This window comes from Pan paniscus, chromosome 7, assembly GCF_029289425.2.
Source record: "Pan paniscus chromosome 7, NHGRI_mPanPan1-v2.0_pri, whole genome shotgun sequence".
Lineage (NCBI taxonomy): Eukaryota > Metazoa > Chordata > Mammalia > Primates > Hominidae > Pan > Pan paniscus.
The window spans coordinates 36,116,434-36,137,391 of record NC_073256.2 but is presented as its reverse complement, the minus strand read 5'-3'; the positions used below and the strand labels follow the sequence as shown (position 1 = coordinate 36,137,391).

At 42.2% G+C, this 20,958-nt stretch overlaps 2 protein-coding genes and 1 long non-coding RNA gene across 10 annotated transcripts in view; 1 reads left to right on the top strand and 2 right to left on the bottom strand.

Moving 5' to 3' along the window:
• The window catches only part of MTUS1 (microtubule associated scaffold protein 1), a 111,924-nt gene extending 93,009 nt beyond the window's left edge, over positions 1 to 18,915 (top strand). For 6 of the 8 annotated variants that reach the window (XM_055116306.3, XM_055116304.3, XM_008977317.5 and 3 more), the window contains 7 exons: positions 6,712 to 6,914; positions 8,108 to 8,213; positions 9,278 to 9,351; positions 9,494 to 9,589; positions 12,806 to 12,922; positions 15,667 to 15,764; positions 16,603 to 18,915. In XM_055116306.3, the coding sequence (XP_054972281.1) occupies positions 6,712 to 6,914; positions 8,108 to 8,213; positions 9,278 to 9,351; positions 9,494 to 9,589; positions 12,806 to 12,922; positions 15,667 to 15,764; positions 16,603 to 16,816 (908 nt within the window). In that variant the 3' untranslated portion in view covers positions 16,817 to 18,915. The remainder of the gene's footprint in view (positions 1 to 6,711; positions 6,915 to 8,107; positions 8,214 to 9,277; positions 9,352 to 9,493; positions 9,590 to 12,805; positions 12,923 to 15,666; positions 15,765 to 16,602) is intronic. The other 2 variants (XM_063607073.1, XM_063607072.1) reach the window with 1 other exon arrangement.
• On the bottom strand, positions 9,400 to 12,799 carry LOC134731053 (uncharacterized). Its single transcript, XR_010113112.1, has 2 exons — positions 10,880 to 12,799; positions 9,400 to 9,819 (listed from the first exon to the last, which is right to left on the bottom strand). It is a non-coding gene; the product is annotated as an uncharacterized LOC134731053 (long non-coding RNA).
• A 677-nt stretch (positions 18,916 to 19,592) lies between the features above and the next one.
• The window catches only part of PDGFRL (platelet derived growth factor receptor like), a 68,081-nt gene continuing 66,715 nt past the window's right edge, over positions 19,593 to 20,958 (bottom strand). Inside the window, exon 6 of the mRNA XM_008977313.5 lies at positions 19,593 to 20,099. Within this exon, the coding sequence (XP_008975561.1) occupies positions 19,911 to 20,099 (189 nt within the window). The 3' untranslated portion in view covers positions 19,593 to 19,910. The remainder of the gene's footprint in view (positions 20,100 to 20,958) is intronic.

Genomic DNA, 20,958 nt, shown 5'->3' with positions numbered 1-20,958 from the left:
TTTCTCTGTAAACAGTACATTTATCAATCAACAAAGGGAAATGAGTCTCTGTGAGATGGAAATAATAAAAGTCTGACCTTCCCCTCTGAGAAAAAGCCATGAGGACTAATTAAGTAATGGCTCCACTCCAGTTCCGCAGGGCTAAGTAATGAAGGACCTGGGAGGACTCCAGCTCTGTTTTCCAGAGATTATGTTTGACTGTGGCACTGGGCATTTTCCACATATCATCTTGGTAATTACTTGAAAAGCAAAACTTAAAGCATTTCACTGATTACGATTTTTTTTTTTTTTCTTGCTGAGATATCCATGATTTAAACTGTCAGGGAGGGTCACTGGCCTAGAATTCTTCTTGGGTGATTCATTGCAGAGTGAAAATACTGACTTCTAATCTCAATGTGGCCTTACACTTTAGAGATGTTTTTGTACATGAGTCTGCCTTCCTTTCCTTCTTCTCCTTCCTCCCCTTCCCTCCCTTCCTCCTTTTTCTTTTTTCTTTTTTCTTTTCCCTTAAATCCTGAGAACTGTATTTCCTCTTTTAAGCTAGATTGCTGGAGATAGCTTTCATGGTTTACAAACATGTATACAAAAGTTGCCCAGCAGTTCTCCTACAGATGGTGGTCTGTTGGTGTTCCTAATCATATATGTGCTTTTTTAAAAAATAGACTAATGGAATGATTAAAACAACAGAGGCCAGGCACAGTGGCTCACACCTGTAATTCCAGCACTTTGGGACGCTGAGGTGGGCGGATCATGAGGTCAGAAGTTCGAGACCAGTCTGACCCACATAGTGAAACCCCATCTCTACTAAAAAACAAAAAATTAGCCAAGTGTGGTGGTGTGCACCTGTAGTCCCAGCTACTCGGGAGGCTGTGGCAAGAAAATCGCGTGAACCCGGGAGGTGGAGGTTGCAGTGAGCCGAGATCGTGCCACTGCATTCTAGCCCAGGTGACAGTGCGAGACTCTATCTCAAAAAAAAAAAAAAGAAATAGGGACAAAAAGACTACTTTGATTTTGTGTTTGTCTAATACCTTCTTTCAAACATTCGCATGTCCATGCTTGCTTATTGCAAATTCGAAACAATTTTATGTTTGGTTTTGGCTTTGTTGGGTGTCTGATTAATTGAAAGTGAGTGGAATTCTGGAGCAAGAAGAGACTAGACTGAGGATAGGAGTGAGAGCACACACAGGTGGCACCATAAATCTCTCCTAAGCTGTCGTCAGTGCACAGGAAAGTCCATGGCCTAAAATCGGGGTTATGCACGCCCCCCACCGCCACACACACACGTTTATGTCACAGCTGCCGAGGAGCACTCTGAGAACCTTTAATACAGCGTTTACATGTGCATCCTTTAAAAAATACTTCATGAGTCTTTATGCCAAATAAATGTTTCCTTCGCAGCCCAGGCCAGTTCGTTCAAACGAAAGCCATTAGTGTGAGCGATTATTGCAGCCCAGCTGTTCCCCAGCAGCACACCGGGCCAGTAAACAGAGCAAAGGTCTGTGCACAGCTGCAGGCTGATGTCACTGTCTGGGGCTGGGCCTGCTGCTTTGGACTATTACAATAACAGCAGTGAACCTCCTCTTCCCCCATCTGACCCATTTTCTCCCTTTCTCTTTCCCGTTTCTTCCCATGTGTCCTCCCTTCACCTCACTTAGGGTGGCCAACAAAACGTCAGAGCTGCCTTTTTTTTTGGTGAATAGAGGGAAACAGCCCTGTCCCATGGCTAATAGGAAAGGACTTCTGTGTATCCTATTTGGTTTTAAAGGCTGATGTGCCACAATTACATATTCAAACCCACAGTATTTTTATCATAAACAGATGTGTTAAAATCAGCCAGGGTAGTCTGCTATTAACGTCAGCTTCGAAGCTCTTCTAGCCCAGGGCTTGAAGGCAGTCTCTTGTTTATTGCTGAGTCCCTGAGTTCACTTAGATGTTTCTGTCCCAGATATGAGCTTCCAGATGGGTTCAGATCTTGTTCCTGCTTTTTTATTTTTTAACTTTGGAAATACCTGAAATTTTAAGAGAAGCAAGTGAAAAGGCTGCGTGAAACTAGAATTTCTCTGACTAGAAGCTATTTGATACCTTCACCAACGGCTTGCAAAGTATGTTTCTGTTGTAGTTTTTCATAGAAAGTTCTAATATGAGATTCACACGAGGAGCCTTTAGAGTCGGAAAGTTACGTGGCAGAAGCTAATGCAGTGTTTACTCGTTTGACTAACATTGGACTTCTGGAGTCATTTTTTCTTCTGTGGTTACTACTGTAATAGAAGGAAAAGTGAATATGAAGAGAATGTTCTCCAGCAGTCAAGACCATCACTATCTTTCACTAAATTCTTTTAAAGGAAAAAAGAAACTTTTAATATTCAGTCCCAAAGGCTTGAGTTCCATGCGATGGCCCCTGTAATCTGGCCTCCGTCTGTCTTTTTGGGTTCTATCTTCTCTGCTTTGTGAGTTTCTTAATCACCAAGGCTCACCGTTCTGTCTCCCATCATTGCTCATGCTGGGATAGGATTTTCACCCTTGATGCCTCAATTTTATTTCTATCATATGGCTTAATTTGAAAATCTACTGACCAAATCATAACCACAGTGATGTACTCATTAGGATGGCTGTTACATATATTTGAAAAAATCATATAGGTTCTGGTGAGCATGTGGAGAAATTGGAACCCTTGTGTGTAGTACTGCTGATGGGAATGTAGAATGGTTCAACCACTATGGAAAAGAGTACCATAGTCCTTCAAATAATTAATAATAGAATTGCCATATGAGTCAGCAATTCCTTCTGGGTATATACACCAAAGAATTGAAAGCAGGGACTCGGGCATGTATTTGTCCCCCGGTGTTCATAGCAGCATTATTCACAGTAGCCAAAGGTGGAGGCAACCCAAGTGTCCGTGGATGGTAAGTGGATACACAAATGTCATCTGTACGTGCAATGGAATATTATCATTATTATTATTTGACACGGAGTCTTGCTCTGTCACCCAGGCTGGAGTGCAGTGGCGTTATCTTGGCTCACTGCAACCTCCACCGCTTGGGTTCAAGCGATTCTCCTGCCTCAGCCTCCCGAGTAGCTGGGACTACAGACGTGCGCCATCATGCCCCGCTAATTTTTGTATTTTTACTAGAGATGGGGTTTCACCATGTTGGCCAGGCTGGTCTCGAACTCCTGAACTCAAGCGATCTGCTTGCCTTGGCCTTCCAAAATGCTTGGATTACAGGCGTGAGCCACTGCGCCCGGCCAACAATGGAATAATATTGAGCCTTCAAAAGGAAGGAAATTGTGACACATCCCACAGCTTGGATGAGCCTTGAGGACATACGCTAAATGAAATAAACAGTCACAACAGGACAAGTACTATTTGAGTCCAGGTATATGAGGTACTCAATGGTCAGATTCATAGAGAAAGAAAGTAAAATGGTCGCTGCCAGGGCCTTGGGGAAGGGGAGGGGATGGGTTGTTACTGTTTAATTGGTACGGAGTTTCAGGTTGGGGGGAAACGTTCTGGAGAATGGATGATGGCAAAGCTTACACAACGATGTAAGTGTATTTAATGCCACTGAATCATACACCTAAAAATAATCAAAATGGTTAATTTGGTATCTACTTCATCACAGTTTTTTTTGTTTTTGTTTTTGAGATGAAGTCTTTCCCTGTCGCCAGGCTGGAGTGCGGTGGTGCGATCTTGGCTCACTGTAACCTCTGCCTCCCGGGTTCAAGCGATTCTCCTGCCTCACTCAGCCTGCTGAGTAGCTGGGACTACAGGCACACACCACCACGCCCAGCTAATTTTGTATTTTTAGTAGAGATGGGGTTTCACCATGTTGGCCAGGATGGTCTGGATTTTTTGACCTCATGATCTGCGCGCTTCAGCCTTCCAAAGTGCTGGGATTACAGGCGTGAGCCACCGTGCCCAGCCCTCATCACAGTTTTTATTTATTTATTTTTTAATTGTTTTAAAAATCTGACCAAACCTTTGGTCCACCCTGACTGGACGTAAACTATCCTGAGTGCCACTCCCTGGGCCCCAAGGTCTGGCCTGGTCCCGCCACTTCTCCTCTGTCTGTTGTCTCTTCCAGTAGAGGCCCCGTCATGCGCCTTGCCAGCCCCAGCACAAGAAACAGCTTGGTAGAAAAGAAGGGGCACGGGCTTTGGGTGCAGGCAGAATCAGAATTCAGACTGCTCACCGAAACCCGTCCTCTCGCGCTTGCCAGCTCTGTGCCCCTGGGCAGATGATTTAACCTCTCTGTGGCGGTTTCCTTATTTAAAGTTTAGGAAGGTCCTCTGTGAGGGTTAAACAAGATAAAGAGCCCCATTCTGTGCCAGGCAACGAGAAATAGTTTTTGTTTTGGGGATTTTTTTTTAATGTTAAGTCTTTGCCCTTCAATAAACATTTGTAGATTGATTTAATTTTTAAGGGTTCTCTTTGGCAGACACTATTCCTGCCATTATTTCAATGTGGCCTCCTTTTCCTCTGAAAGAATACTGACTGGGGGCAAGTGACTTGGGTATTTCTACCACCACATGGCAGGTTCCTGAGATAACAAGTCGACACCATTGTAAGAAATTTTCCTAAGAACCTGCCATTTTCACGTTCCTTAGGTCAAATAATTATTGATCTAAATTGTCCTTTTCTGTGCCCTAAAATAATCTTCTTCCTTCGACTCCTGATACGTTATTCCTTTCCAAAGAGAGGTAAGGGTTAATTTAACAGATTTGCCAGCAACCCTGTCGTATTAATCCACAGGTACTCTGGGGATGTGGACAGCATGTGTATCCCTGACAGTTACAGTAGTACCCTGTCTGCCTGTAGTTACACATCGGTGACGGAAGACTGGGAATGTCCAAAGTCAGGCTTCCTAAGGACCAACATGGTAAAACCATGTGTCTACTAAAATACAAAAATTAGCTGGTCGTGGTGGCATATGCCGTAATCCCAGCTACTGAGGAGGCTGAGGCAGGAGAATCACTTGAACCTGGGAGTTGGAGGTTGCAGTGGGCCAAGATTGTGTCATTGCACTTCAGCCTGGGAGTAGAGCAAGACTGTGTGTGTGTGTGTGTCTCTATATATAGTGTATATATGTATTATATATATGTATATGCATGTATATATGCATACATATGTGTACATATATGTATACACATGTACACATATATACATATATGCATGCATACATATGTATGCATATATATGTGCACATATGTACCTATGTATACATATATAAATTTTTTTAACCTTTCATTTTATATTGCTTTTTTTTTTTTTTGAGATAGGGTCTTGCTCTGTTGCCCGACAGTTGCAGCCTCAATCTCCTGAGCTCAAGTGATCCTCCCACCTCAGCCTCCTCAGTAGCAGGGACTACAGGCCCACACCATCATGCCTGGATAATTTTTTTTTTTTTTTTAATTTTAAGAGATGGGGTTTCCCTATGTTGTCCAGGCTGGTCATGAACTCCTAGGTGCAAATGACTCTCCTGCATCAGCTTCTTAAAATACTTGAATTATAGCACAAACCACCGTGCCTGGCCTATGTGGGTGCTTTTAAGATGTGTTTTTTTCCCCTAAGATATTTGTGCTCTGGTGATTTGTGTTTAATAGAGGCTAATATTTTATTTTTATTAGTTTTGAAATAACAAATTATAATCCACTCAAATTAACTACAAGTTTAAGGTCCACTTGTTTCTTTTCTTTCTTTCTTTTTTTTTTTTTGACAGAATCTCACTCTGTCGCCCAGGCTGGAGTGCAGTGGTGCAATCTTGGCTCACTGCAAGCTCCACCTCCTGGGTTCACGCCATTCTCCTGCCTCAACTTCCCGAGTAGCTGGGACTACAGGCGCCTGCCACCACACCCGGCTAATTTTTTGTATTTTTAGTAGAGACAGGGTTTCACCGTGGTCTCGATCTCCTGACCTCGTGATCCACCCGCCTCGGCCTCCCAAAGTGCTGGGATTACAGGCGTGAGCCACTGCGCCCGGCCGGTCCACTTGTTTCTTATCCCTCGTCTTTCCTGCTCTTGTGTGAGATTCTACCACACTGGCTGGCTGGGAGAGGGAGGAGTCGCTTGTCCTAAGAAATGTCTCGGCCTGGCCAAGGCTCTTTTCTTGACCACTGCATTGACTGGTCACCACATGAGAGGGGATCTTCTCATAGAAACCTGGGTCTTCTGAAGTACTTCTCTTACTGCTTGGGAGTCAGTTTTTTGAATGTGTGTGTGGGGGGGTTTTTTTTGTTTGTTTGTTTGTTTTTGAGATGGAGTCTCAGTCTGTCACCCAGGCTATAGTGCAGTGGCGTGATCTTGGCTCACTACAACCTCTGCCTCCCGGGTTCAAGCAATTCTCCTTCCTCACCCTCCCGAGTAGCTAGGATTACAGGCACCTGCTACCATGCCCAGCTAATTTTTGTATTTTTAAGAGAGACAGGGTTTCACCATGTTGACCAGGCCGGTCTTGAACTCCTGACCTCAGGTGATTCCCCAACGTCGGCCTCCCAAAGTGCTGGGATTACAGGTGTGAGCCACTGCGCCCTGCCCTCGTGTTCCTTTTTACAGTTCACTTCCATACTGTTATATTTGAAGACATGGTCACTAGAGACCCGAGACATCATGCGTTTATGCTTCAGGTGTTCATCACAGCTGTGTGTGACTGTAATGCATATAGGACATTTCACAAATAAAATGACCTCTTCCCTCTTCTTTCTCCTCTGTTTTCAGTCACTGCTTCAACCACCTGTGAGAAATTAGAAAAAGCCAGGAATGAGTTACAAACAGCGTATGAAGCATTCGTCCAGCAGCACCAGGCTGAAAAAACAGAACGAGAGAATCGGCTTAAAGAGTTTTACACCAGGGAGTATGAAAAGCTTCGGGACACTTACATTGAAGAAGCAGAGAAGTACAAAATGCAATTGCAAGAGCAGGTCTGTGCTTTTGCAGCCAGAGCTTGTCTGAGGCCTCTGCTGCTTACTTGAATCCTGCTTGCTCTTCACATCTTGATGAGCTTCTCTTTTTTAGTCTAATAGGTATAAAAAGCATGTTGTTGTTGTTTATTTAAGACAGAGTCCCACTCTGTCTGCCAGGCTGGAGGCTGGAGTACAGTGGCTTGATCTTGGCTCACTGCAGCCTCTGCCTCCCGGGTTCAAGTGATTCTCCTTCCTCAACCTCCTGAGTAGCTGGGACTATAGGCACACATCACCATGCCCAGCTAATGTTTGTATTTTTAGTAGAGACGGGGTTTCACCACGTTGGCCAGGCTGGTCTCGAACTCCCAACCTCAGATGATCCACTTGCCTTGGAAACAATATCTTTTTAATTGAATAGTTTTCTTACGACCAAAGGAATGTATTATGTTAAGTGAAAGAAGGGAAGAAAAGAAGGAGGAAAAGATAAAGTTGAAAAAACAACCCTTTCTTTCTACCCAGAAATAATCCCTTGTAAACATCCTGGTGGTGTGTTGCCAAACTATTGTTTTGCTTTTTTTTTTTTTTTTTTTAAGTGGCATTTGTTTAAATATCCCATTTTTTTTTTCACTGAATAAAATATCAAACCTTTTTAATTTCGTAGCTCCCTTTTTAACTCAGTTTTTCATTTAGTAAACATCTACAGAGTGCCTACTCCAGGCCAGGCACCTGCTAGGGCCTGAGTGGTCAAGTGACAGGCGCAGAGCATGTGGCCCTGTCACTGTGAAACATATCTTCGTTCCTGGTCATTCCTTGTGACTGATGCAGCCATTTCCATCTGTCACCCTGGAGAGCCTCTGTGTCTATGTTCCTGAGGGTAGGGAAGGAGACAGAGGAGAGTTGAGCGGTGAATCCCAGTTGCATTGCTCTTTATGCATTCTTCCTTTGTGTGCATGTGGGGACAGAGTCTTGCGACATTGCCCAGGCTGGACTTGAACTGCTGGGCTCCAAGTGATCCTCCACCTCTGCCTCCCAGAGTGCTGAGGTTACAAGTGTGAACCACTGCCCTGACCTTTGTATGTGTTGGGGAGCCTTTAAACTAGAGCCCACGCTTACCTGTGAAGCTGTGACGTCTCCTAATGTGGTTGCTTTGTGTATTCAACTTAGGACATTTGGTTTTACTGTTAAACCATGGTTTTGTTTGTTGCTTACAGTTTGACAACTTAAATGCTGCCCATGAAACCTCTAAGTTGGAAATTGAAGCTAGCCACTCAGAGAAAGTTGAATTGCTAAAGAAGGCCTATGAAGCCTCCCTTTCAGGCAAGGATGCTTTTTTTCCTCTTTAAACAGAATAAAATCTGAAGGAACCGCATGATATGTTTTAAGATGGAAATGATTCATAACTTTCTGCTTCAGCGAATGCCCTGTGGCCTTCAGGCTGGGGTGTTCTTGGTTCCTTTTTGCGTTGTTTATTGTTAACAGATGCCTTTTCCCACTAAGGATGCAAATAATAGTTACAAATGCCAGCCTTGTGTTAAATAGGACGGGCTTTGGAAGATTGTAAAGGCCATTTTGGGGGTGGTGGTTGCCAGCTTAGGTCCCTGGGAAGTGGCAAGTACAAGTTTCTATCTTGTAATCCACAGTAAAGCATCCACCCCAAGTGCTCCTGCACAGCAGTGTTGCTGTGAAATGTCGATGCCACTTATTGAATAGAAAAATAGTCTTTTCTATTTTTCATCTGTCATCAGTGGGAGGGTGTAAGCCTTTGCTTTCAGAACAGAATCGGCAGTGTCGCTCACAGTCTTTCTACTAAACCAGTTGCATCTTACAGAGCAGCGTGGATGAGTGCTAAGAACCGGCTGTGTGACCTTCAGCAAGGACTTTCTCACCACAAAAATAGAGTTGCCCAAAGTCAGGCAGAGGTGATAATGTGTAAAAGTGACTGGCTCCAGGCAGACTTGTAGTGAACATTGTTTTTCTTCCTTCCTGCTAGAAATGAGTATAATTTTAGACTTACGTTTAGGTTCTGAAGAGCAAATTGAAAAGAGCACAGGGTTTCCAGACCAGGAGTCTGGAGTGGCATTTATGAGAGCCTGCCCTGAAATGGCACTCAGTGTTGTCCTAAGGTCGCATGGCCTCTGTGGGCCATGGTGGGCTTCAGTGGGCCTCAGGGCTCTCAGTCATAAAATGGGAATGTCTACCCTAACCACCTCTCAAGGCCATTTTGAGAACAGATGGCCAATTTACATAAAAGCATACTATAGATGTAAAGTAATGTCATACGGCTTCATCATCAACCCCTACATCTATGTGCTTTAACTGTTTTAGAGTGCATTGATATCATAGAATGTTATTGCCTCAAAAATATCCGTTTATTTTCCCAGAAATTAAGAAAGGCCATGAAATAGAAAAGAAATCGCTTGAAGATTTACTTTCTGAGAAGCAGGAATCGCTAGAGGTGGGTGAATGTCAATATCCCAGTATCCCCCACAAAAAAAAAATATCATTTTTGATTTTGTGTGGTTTTAATGTTTCTGTGTACGTATGGAGTTTCTGGGGTCTTCTTGTTAACTTAAGTTCCACATTTCATTGTGTTTTAGAAGCAAATCAATGATCTGAAGAGTGAAAATGATGCTTTAAATGAAAAATTGAAATCAGAAGAACAAAAAAGAAGAGCAAGAGAAAAAGCAAATTTGGTAAGTTGTGTGTGCTCCTTTATCAGTATGGAATTTTTCTTCTCAGTTGCCTTTTAGAGTCATTCAAGTACTCAGCAGCCAGAGAAATAACACAGGTTGGGAATCCTTCTCATGTCTGGCAATGTGCTTTCTAAGGTGTGTAAAACAACTGCTTTGCTTACTGGCGTCTTGTTTTACCATCCTAAAATCTGACATCCAGATGAAGTCCAGGATGTTTCTGGTGGTCTAAGCTAAAAAGAAGGAAACTACCAATTAGGATTAGAGTTTTATGTGAAGACTTTATTTAAAAAAAAAAATCACTGTATTGAGATAAAACAAACTACAAAGTTCACTCTTTCTTTTTTTTTTTTGAGATGGAGTCTCACTCTGTCACTCAGGCTGGAGTGTAGTGGCGTGATCTCGGCTCACTGCAACGTCCACCTCCTGGGTTCAAGCGAGTCTCCTGCCTCACCCTCCCGAGTAGCTGGGATTACAGGCACGCATCACCATGGCCAGCTAATTTTTGTATTTTTAGTAGAGATGGGATTTTACCATGTTGCCCAGGAAAAGTTCACTCTTTTAACATGTAAAATTCAGTGGCTTTTAGTATATTCATAAAGTTGTCCATTGGTCACCAGTACCTCTTTCTAGAACATTTTTATCACCCCCAAAAGGAACCCTGGACCCATTAGCATTCACTCCCCATTTCCCCCAAATTCCCCAGCACCAGGCTATCCCCAGTCTACTTTCTATCTCTATGGATTTACTTATTCTGAGGAATGAATAGAAAAGGTTGATTGTACAACATGTGGTCCTTTTAAGACTGGCGTCGTTTAGTATAAAGTTTCCAAGGTTCATCCGTGGTTTAGCCTATGTTAGTATTTCATTTCTTTTTATGGATGAATAATATTTCGCCGTATGGATAAATGTCAATTCTGAAAAGTACAAATCTCTTGGAAGCTGAAATTTCTTGTGGCACATTTGTCCTTTCTCCCCAGCCTTCCCCCAACCTTTGTCTTTTTGAAAAAAATTTGTTTCCTTGCTGCTTCTGCCTTTAGTACCACTGTTTTCATTCCATGTTTATACTCTGGGACTGCAGAAGCAAAGCTTTTCTCCACTTCAAATCTCTGGCCAGCTCCAGAAAGTACATGTGTGGATCTCTCAGTGAGACCTTCTGCAAATAATCTCATTGGGAGACCCTCTAGCTATTTGATAACATTAGATGAGCTTATATTCAAAGAAACTTCAAAGCTATTTATTGTAGAAGATTCTTAGGAAGAGTCAGTGATTTCAAAAGAAATCTAGACTTACATGCAGGGATATGCAGGGTATAAACCTTATTGATGGCTCAGGAAACAGGTTTGAAAGAGCTTCCGGTACACAAAGGGGATTCTTCTACTGCAGCCGCTTTTGAAAAGCTAAGGCAGAGTCAGAGTGAGGAACACAGAAGCATCCAACCGCTTCTGTCACGTAAGCATGCTGAGGCTGCGGAAAAAGAGTGCGTCTGACTGTAGTCCGGGAGAAAGGGATGGGCTGGCAGAGGAGGAGGAGAAAATGCAGAGGGTACAAGTCTTGTAAATGCTCTAATTTTAAAACTGACGGTAAGTTATGCCATTTCCCTCTAACAAAAACGAGGTAGGATTCGCTATTTTCAAGGGAAAAAAAAAAAATCCTGCGTACAAGGGTAACACTGTATAAAATGCATGAAATATAAAAATTGATACTTAGTATTTGCATGTATTTATGGGGTACGTGTGATGTGTTGAGACAATCATAGACTGTGTAATGCCCAAGTCAGGGTATTTAGGGTATCCGTCATCATTATCATTTCTTTGTGTTTGGAACATTTCATATCTTCTCTTGTAGCTATTTTGAAGTACACAATATATTATTGTTAACTATAGTCACCCTACTATGTTATTGAACACTAGAACCTATTCCTTCTGTCTAACTGTATGTTTGTATGAATTAACCAACCTCTCCTCATCCCACCCCACCCCACCTCCCACCATACACCCGTATACCTCTCCTAGCCTCAGGGAACTATCTAAAGAACCTAGAATTAAAGATGTATTAGTCCCTGCCCTGACCCTTTCCAGCTCTGGAAGCTTTCCTGATCTTTCCTGAGTAGGTCGCTTATCCCGTGGAACACGTTTCCTCTTTCTGTGTGAAGCAGGGGGTTTGGATTAAGTAATCCCCGAGGCCCCTTCCTGGATTCTCCCTAAGGATTGGTCCAGAGCAGAAACCACTGCCCCGGAAGATAAGCTTGATGAGCCACACCACCGACTCTTACCTAAGACGTTCCTTCATTAAACATATCTGATCAGTGGACCTTATGCTGTTCTTCTGTAGCATAAATTTTGGATGGTTTAGTTGAATTTCCGAATAAAGCAAGGAGTGGGTGGGCGGTGGTGGGAAATCCACACTGATGGTGTGCTCTCAGAGGACGCCTCCCCTGATGTAGCATTTATTTTGGAGAGTTTTGTGTTTTTGAGACAGGATCTTGTTCTGCCACCAGGCTAGAATGCAGTGGTGCATTCACAGTTCACTGCATCCTTGACCTCCTGGCTCAGTTGATCCTCCCGCCTCGACCTCCTGAGTAGCTGGGACTGTAGGCATATGCCACTATGCCTGGCAAACTTGTAATTTTTGGAGAGAAATTTTAATAGGCTATGTACTCCATGCCGTGTAGGTACTGGGGTGTCACAATATAAAATGATAGTATTATGTCTGCCCTAGAAGTATGGCCCAGTCAGCGTAGCCCCATCATAACAAAAATCCAAAGACTCAGGACATTGTTATCCCTGTTGTTTTCCAGAGAGCCATATAATGCACTGCTCTTTCTTTCCTGATCAGTTTGTTTGGTAGGAGAGAACTGTTGTTCCCTGTTCTCCCAGAAAATGCCAATAACTGACTCACAGATTGCCTCATCTCCAGCCAAGATTCTGTTTTGTATGTAAGCAAAGTTTTTCTCTTGATACAATAACATGTTTGATGCAACTCACATTTTTGCATATTAAGTTACTGATAAATAAGTGAAATGTTTGCTTTCAATATTAGGACCAGTCTTTGACATTAAGGTGCTCTTGTTTTTCACCTCTTTCTTTGAAATTGCTCTAAGATGATGAACATCTGTCGCTTGCTACTTGTCTAATGTCTCAATCTAATCAAAGATTCTTTCTGTTAAGAATTTGAACTATGTGGAATAAGAGCAGTATCTTGCTGTGTCCTTTCCAGAAAAATCCTCAGATCATGTATCTAGAACAGGAGTTAGAAAGCCTGAAAGCTGTGTTAGAGATCAAGAATGAGAAACTGCATCAACAGGACATCAAGTTAATGAAAATGGAGAAACTGGTATGTTTCCTTCAGAATGAATGAGGATCTTACAAATGGGGTAATATGTGTGAAATTGAGCCCTGCATTTTAGAACTGTGGAGTTGGGTTAACTGCTCCTAAAGATAGTTAGAAATTATACAAAAGATAAAGTTTACATTTTCTTTCCAAGTTTGTTCCATATTTATTCATTGCTGCCTCCTAGAATGTTTTCTTTTTCAAGGAACATGTAAAACAGCACTCAGTCCTTGGAAAAACTATAAACAAATCAGGCTTGTATTTCAGTGGTATTTTGGATCTTCACCTGCATAAGAAAAATGTTTAAATATCTATGTAAAATCAGTACTTTTTAATATACCACACACCCTGGACAGGTTTCTTAGATCCAAAACAGTTGGATACGTTTAATAGAAATGAATTTAATAGAAATGAATAGCAATACTATTTATCAAAATTCTTCATCTTGCTTCTTGTGAATTAGCATGTGATAAAAGAATCGTGGGCTGGGCACAGTGGCTCATCCTCTAATGCCAGCAGTTTAGGGAGGTTGAGATGGGTGGGTCACTTGAGGTCAGGAGTTCGAGACCAGCCTGGCCAACATGGTGAAACCCTGTCTCTACTAAAAATATAAAACTTAGCCGGGTGTGGTGGTGGGTGCCTGTAATCCCAAGTACTGGGAAGGTGGAGGTTCCATTGAGGTGAGATGGCACCAGTGCATTCCAGCCTGGGCGACATAGCAAGAGTCCATCTCAAAAAAAAAATTGTGCTATAATAAGATTAATCCATTTGGACAAGTAGCAGGTGTTAGCAAAAATATGAATAACATTCACTTTGCAGTGTCTAGAAGAGAGAACGATGTTAGCGTGAGTGGCATGTTCAGTGTTCAGCGTCAGTCTTGGCCCGGCCCTGAAATACAGCTGCTGCCAGCCAGGACTCTAACCAAGTTGGCAGAGTTTGGCAAGGCAGCTTAAGTGATCCCCGCCCTCGCGGTGCCTTGCTGTTGACTGTCCAGCTGCCGCATGCTACTGGCGTCTTCTCCCCACAGTGATGAGTGACTCAGGCTTCTACAAGTGCCTCATTCAAACCCAAACCAGCCCTGGACAGTAGGGGACATGGGGGACCTCTCTGCTGCTTGGTTTGCGTTGGTTTGGCGTTTGGTTTTCTTCTGGAGACTATGACTTCTGTTGAGGGAGATAACGGCCAAGCCCCTGTGTGGATATACCAGCATTTTGAATTATCAGGAAATTTTTGTAAAGGAAGGAAAGGAACTCATGGTTGTTAACGGGCCAACCTAGTATACATACCAGTTCCTGCCAAAGGTCGTCCTGTTCCACTGAGTCTGGTATCTTCTAATCTGGTAGTCAGGGATGACTCAGATGATCCTGTTAATAGGACTGCTCCATATGTCATTCATGCATCAAAACTTTCAAAAAATCATGTGCAATAAATCAGACTTTGCTGTAAACTTACCAACACATTTTTGATGATCTACTATTTGTTTCTTGCCATGCCCCAGAGGTATCCTGATAATATCCTTCAGCCTTGCATTGTGTATATGTGGAAGAATGAGTTGATACAATGAGAGGGAGACCCACTGTTCCCTTCATATTTGTAAATTACAGGCCTCTGATGAAATTAAGAGACTTAGAAGCACAGGAAGTTTTCTAAGAAAGACAGCTTTCCCATGAAACCGGCACTGCCCATAATCAGCTCTGTGACATTATCAGGACTAGTTTCCCTAGGATGAGATAATATTTAAAGGACAATACCTCCCGATCTCAAATTCCAGGTTTTTTCCCACATTGTTTTATCCCGGAATCCTTCATAATTACTGAACGTAGTCTCCTTTTCTGGAAAGTGATTTAACCTGAACAGCTTGTCCTGAGCTGCTTCTGGATAACAGGATGTCTTAAGAACAATCGGGTTCCAAACTAAGCAACATACTCAAAGCGCGTTAGTCCTGCTACAAGGACAAGGACTTAGACTTAATCCTGATGGAGCTATAATATTGCCTCTTCATAAAGCCTTACCTTGAGAAAGTGAGTGGGGGATGGAATCAGGTCTTCATCATGTTAAGTGATTAAATGTCCTCAGGCATCTTATCCTTTCATCTCTCCGCTGATCAGTTTGTTTGCCTTGAAAGTTCAGCCTGCACAGGCCAGCAAGAGAACAGACCTATCTTCAGCTGACCTGAGGAGACTCGTGGCATGTTACTTCTTTGATGGGATGCTCTAAGAGCTCTATCGAATTGAAGCTTTGTATGGCCACTCAGAGGCAAATGCTGAAAAATTACCATGAAACTGAGTTCAAGTCCATAGTAAACGTTGCCAGGGACTGTGAATTGCTGGCCTGTGAGTTTTCATCAGATGTGGGAATCTTTTTTTTTTTTTTTCAGCAAAATTCACCATAAAAAGATATATAAGCTTTGATAAGTGTGGGCAGTGTGTTTGCAGGGTTTATTTCACATTGAAACAGAAAGAGGCACCAATTCTTAGAGAATTCCAAAACCACATGACCTGGAACAAATCTGTTACCCACTCATATCAATATTTAAGTGTCCTGGCATACATGTTTTAAAAATACCCAGCTGCTCTGTTTTGCTGTTTTAAAATCTTTTTCAGTATGTTAGTGTATAAATATTTTAATATGGAATTGCATTTTCCTTAATTAAATCTCCAAAGTGTGCTTGTGTTGTGAGGTGCCTTAAGAAATGAGGGGGTTTTTTTTAATATTGTATAAATGTTGGAATTCTTGTTTATGCCAAGGTGGACAACAACACAGCATTGGTTGACAAATTGAAGCGATTCCAGCAGGAGAATGAAGAATTAAAAGCTCGGATGGACAAGCACATGGCAATTTCAAGGTAAAAATAAGAAGTGCTATTTCTCCCGAGCTCCCCGCTCCCTTGCACATCCAGTGTACTTTCTGGACACGCTCTACCCCTGCACCTCCTGGAAATATGAAGGAAGCAGATGGTTAAAAGGGCATTGATTTCTCTGTGGAAAATATGATTGTAGTAGTTCATGCTTTCACCAAAGCGGCCTAAACTGTACACTGAGACCCAGGCCAGCAAGCCTGCTCCCATGGCCTCTGGCTGCCTCTGAGAATGCTTTCAGACAAAGAGCAACACAAAACCAAATAGAAAACAGCCCGCAACATAAGATAGTCATAAAACATGTCGAATATTTGCAAAAGTGGCACTCAGCCTACTATGAAATTGCCCAAAAAGTACAGTTATTATTATATATTTTTTTGAGATGAGGTCTCACCCTTTTGCCCAGGCTGGAGTACAGTGGTGCGATCTTAGCTTACTGCAGCCTCCACCTCCTAGGCTCAAGCAGTCCTCCCACCTCAGCCTCCTGAGTAGCTGGGACTACAGGCACATGTCACCATGCTTGGCTAATTTTTGTATTTTTAATAGAGACAGAGTTTTGCCATGTTGCCCAAGTTGGTCTTGAACTCCTGGCCTCAAGTTATCCACCCACCTTGGCCTCCGAAGGTGCCAGGATTATGAGCTTGAGCCACCACGCCCGGCCTGTATTTGGGCTTCTTAGCCAGCCAAATACCTGTGACCTTGTGCAGGATTCTGTTTTATCCCAAAGGAATAATTTTGGACTTTAAAGTTTCAAACACTAAGAAAAATTTTTCAAGTTTTTTTTTTTTTTACATAGATCTCATGGTTTCTGGCCTTTTTCTTCAAGGCAACTTTCCACGGAGCAGGCTGTTCTGCAAGAGTCGCTGGAGAAGGAGTCGAAAGTCAACAAGAGACTCTCTATGGAAAACGAGGAGCTTCTGTGGAAACTGCACAATGGGGACCTGTGTAGCCCCAAGAGATCCCCCACGTCCTCCGCCATCCCTTTGCAGTCACCAAGGAATTCGGGCTCCTTCCCCAGCCCCAGCATTTCACCCAGATGACACCTCCCCAAAGTCCACAGACTCTCTGAAAGCATTTTGATGCAGGTCTGCAGGACTGACCCCAAGGAGGAACGTGGGCACAAGAGGTATGTCAGCACACGTGTGATCACCGTAGGGTAACTGGAGCGTCACCACCGCTGGAATCGCAGCTACTGAGACTGGAACTCTGGAGGAAGACTTTTGCCTCCGTCCAAAAGATTCCTCCAAAAAAAGATTTCGGCATCGACACGGACGTTGTTGCACAAAGCACTTAAAGAACGAGAGCATCTTGTTCATTGCCTTTTTCACCTAAGCATAGGGGGATAAACTCTCAGGGCCCTATTAAGATAAAGATTTATAACCTTTGTAATGTTCTTCACCACAGACACCTTCTTGTGAGTTTTCAGTCTGACTGTGGGGGTGGGGGGGTGTGAATGAAATGGATGTCACAGAGTGTCATGTGTCTGATGCAGCCTCCTTTGCTGTGTATTAAATGTCAAAATCTGAATATATCTGGATATGTACTAATCAAATAATAATCAATCAGCATATACATTTCAGCCAAAGCCATAGAAGAAAAAGCAATAGTTGCTTGAATTATGATCATCTACCACCAACTCTGCTCAGCCCTGTAACAGAGTAGGGAGAGGGTGTAACAGGAAGAGCTTTGACTTGTCCCTGTCTATACATTCTCTGTATCTTTTGGGGGTAACTTCTTGGCAGTTTTTCAGTGTTCAGCCATGTCAGTTGAAACTAGATTTTTCTGTAGATTTTTTACTTACCCATGTGAGCCTAACACTATCCTGTAATTCATTTTCTCAGGCTATGTGTAAATGTAGAACCCTAATTTTTCTATAAAAAAACAAACTGTATAAAGAAAAAGGGCAGTACCAATGGGTTTTTCCGCCTTATTTTTACCTTTGATCTATCCTTGCAGATTTAACCTGTCTTCTTCCCTCCCATTATTCTCATTTTCCTTTTACCTTTCTCCACCATCCAGAGCCACAAAAGCAAACCTTCTACCTCCTACCTACTTTTCTCTGGGACAAGGATAAAGGAATATGATTTTCCAGAGCCCCAGAGCCAGCTCATCTTCCAGGTGCTGAAACCACTTTCCAAATAAACTAAAGTCTGGATTTGATATTACAAATTTTGGGAAATCTTAGAATAAAGAACGAGAAAAAGGAAGTCATTGGCTAGTATAATTAAGAAAGGTAGGATTCAGTGCTTACCGATGATGCAGTACTTGATAGAAGAAAACAGTCCGGGAGGATCGCGCTCATTTTTCAGGTACCCTTTAAGGAGTCCCTCTGTCTTTGGGAAAGTAGCAGAATGGTCCGCTTCTTTCCCATGAGTGGAAAATGTGGCTTGTCCAACTCTCCTCCAGGTTGCATTTCAGTTTCTTTCCAAAACTTATTACCTCCCCTAATCCTGAGACTTTGGAAAAGGTGGAAGGAAGAACTGTTGCTTTATCTCCCCCTCCCTGCATGTGTCAACATTGTGATGTCAGTATTTACTAATCTACATTCAGTGGCTGTACAAATAACAGCTGTAGTAAGAAGAGATTCAGGATGCTAGAGGTGAATATTTGGGTCATTTACATGTACACTACATAGCAAGTTGATACTCATGTTGCATGTTCTTTTAAATTAGTGATTCTGTGTCTTAAGTCTTTAACTTCCAATACTTCATCATGTATGTAACCTTCCATGTTTGCTTCTGATAAATGGAAATGTAGATTCACTGCCACTTCATGAGATATCTCTGCTCACGCTTCCAAGTTGTTCTCAATGACATTAGCCAAAGTTGGGTTTGCCATTCATCCCCTAGGCATGGTAAATCTTGTGTTGTTCCCTGTTGTCCTCCGTATTACGTGACTGGGAAATAAATCTCATAGCAGTTAATATAAAACATCTTTGGAGGATGGGAGAGAACAGGAGAGAAGATGGGAAACAAAATAGAGAATTTTTAAGATTTTGTTTAAACCAAATATTTCATGTAGAATGCAAAATGTTGGCACGTCAAAAATATGAATGTGTAGACAACTGTAGTTGTGCTCAGTTTGTAGTGATGGGAAGTGTATTTTACTCTGATCAAATAAATAATGCTGGAATACTCAAGAATTGCATCCTCTGACCTACTTCATTCTTCAAATTCTTCATTTTTACAGCCCTGTGACAGCAAAGTAAAGATCGTATCTCCTCTTAGTTTATTTCCCAGGAATTTCCACTGCAACCGCAGAGTTGGTCATGGGCTCACAGAGCTAGAGTTAGAGGTAAGCTCTTCTTCTCTAAATTCAAAGCTATCTATGTTTGACAAATAAATTTTGGCTGGTTGTAACAATTTCTGCTGTATAAGAAAATTGGACAAACTTGGTAAATATTTTTGAATATCGTAAAACATGTCTAAACAAAGTTGAATGTTCTTAATCTATGCATCTATTTCATACTGAAAGCTAAACTTCTAAAAACATGTTCTAGTTATTGAATAGACTAATCTACAATTACACCTTTGAGTGCAGCAGTTTAAAAAAATGAAGTGTACTTGAATTTTTTTACCTTCATAAATTAACTCACATTTGTTAAAGTTGCTACTAAGACAAAATGACATTTCTAAGCATTTGAGTCTGGAGTTGTTGCTTGTGGGTAAGTAGTTGAACTGTATCTAGTACATTTTAAAATTCTAATATATTGTGGTGATATAAAAGAGAATACTTGGTATTGACCCACGTATCACCACCACCAAGTCTTTCTGGATGTATTTTAAGTCAACTTAACTTAAAAAACACTTATCCCACTTTTTATTTTTTACAAAAACTTGCTCATTTAATAGAAATGATTGATTATATAAAATCGTTTACACATGTATAAAAACTAGGAACACGTATGTAGGTAAGCAATCAAAATCATGCTTTCTGTTAGAAAAGTGAACACTTCTGTGAATAGACTGGATGACTTCCTTTTAGTTTGGATGTCTGGGTCGGACTCACGAGACGCTGGGGTTGGGGTTTGGTGCTTGACATCAGCCTCTGGCAAAGCACTAATAAAAGGAACCCCAAAGCTGACTGTGTACACAAATGGGCTTTCCATAAGTTCATTACATTTCCTTTTCCAAGTCAGGAAAACTCAACAGTGGTAGCTACTGTGGTCTGTCCTTGAAGATTCTGAGCAGTGCAAATGTAATATCCTGCATCAATCGTCTCAAAGTCTTCCACTGTAATGACACTCTGGGAGATTCTCGTGGTGTGTCCCAGTCCTCTGTGGATCAACCTCCAAGTGTCTTGGATCGTCACAGGCCTTTCATCCTGTTTAACGACACCCACACAGACTGAAGCACGAGGGACAAGCTGCTATAAAGAGCTCCCACTCACCCAACACTGTTGAGCGTTCCTTTCAGAGAGCAAAGCACATGCTTATAAAAGACTGTTTAGTATGCGTAGCTCATAAGCTGTGGAAGCTTCTACACTGGAATCATTTTAGGTTGCATTTTTTCCAAACAGCCCTTGAATTTCATTACGTTGTTTGGTACTGTCTTTCTGCCCTTTTCTTCTGTAAGGTTTTACTTAATCTAAAATGTGTGCTTTTAGAACTCCAAGGAAGTGGAACTGGTATTAAGCATAAGCAGGGAGAAAATTTTCCACTGGCCCCGTTCTTCACATTGCCCACTTTCTTTTCCTAGCCAAGTGGTTCTTACCTACAGAACTGAAAGTCAGTAGCCTGAAAAAGCACCCACTGTATAAATGACTAAGAGCTCCCAATTGCTCAGATTTGAGAGAGGGAGAAGTATGATTAGGCCAGTGTGCCTTAGGACTCTAGTGGGAGAAAAGTTGTACCAAGGATGGGTAAGATAATGTACTACATGACAGGACCCCTATTTCTACAAAGTGCGATGGTCACTTTTGAGATGTCCACCCAACTCCAGTGATAAGAACATAGTATTTTCTGAATTCATGTAACAGAACTAATATATCACTAAGTGAATACCTTTTCTCATAAAATACCAAATAGCAATGTGGCGGCGGGGGGGAGGGGGACCTCTATTGAAAATCATCAATGTCCTGTAAGTATGACCAACACGTTTGATAATCAAGTGCCTGGTACCAGGATGCCGGAAAACACTATTCCGCAGAGACAGTTATTTTCTACCAATCACAGCCCATAGGC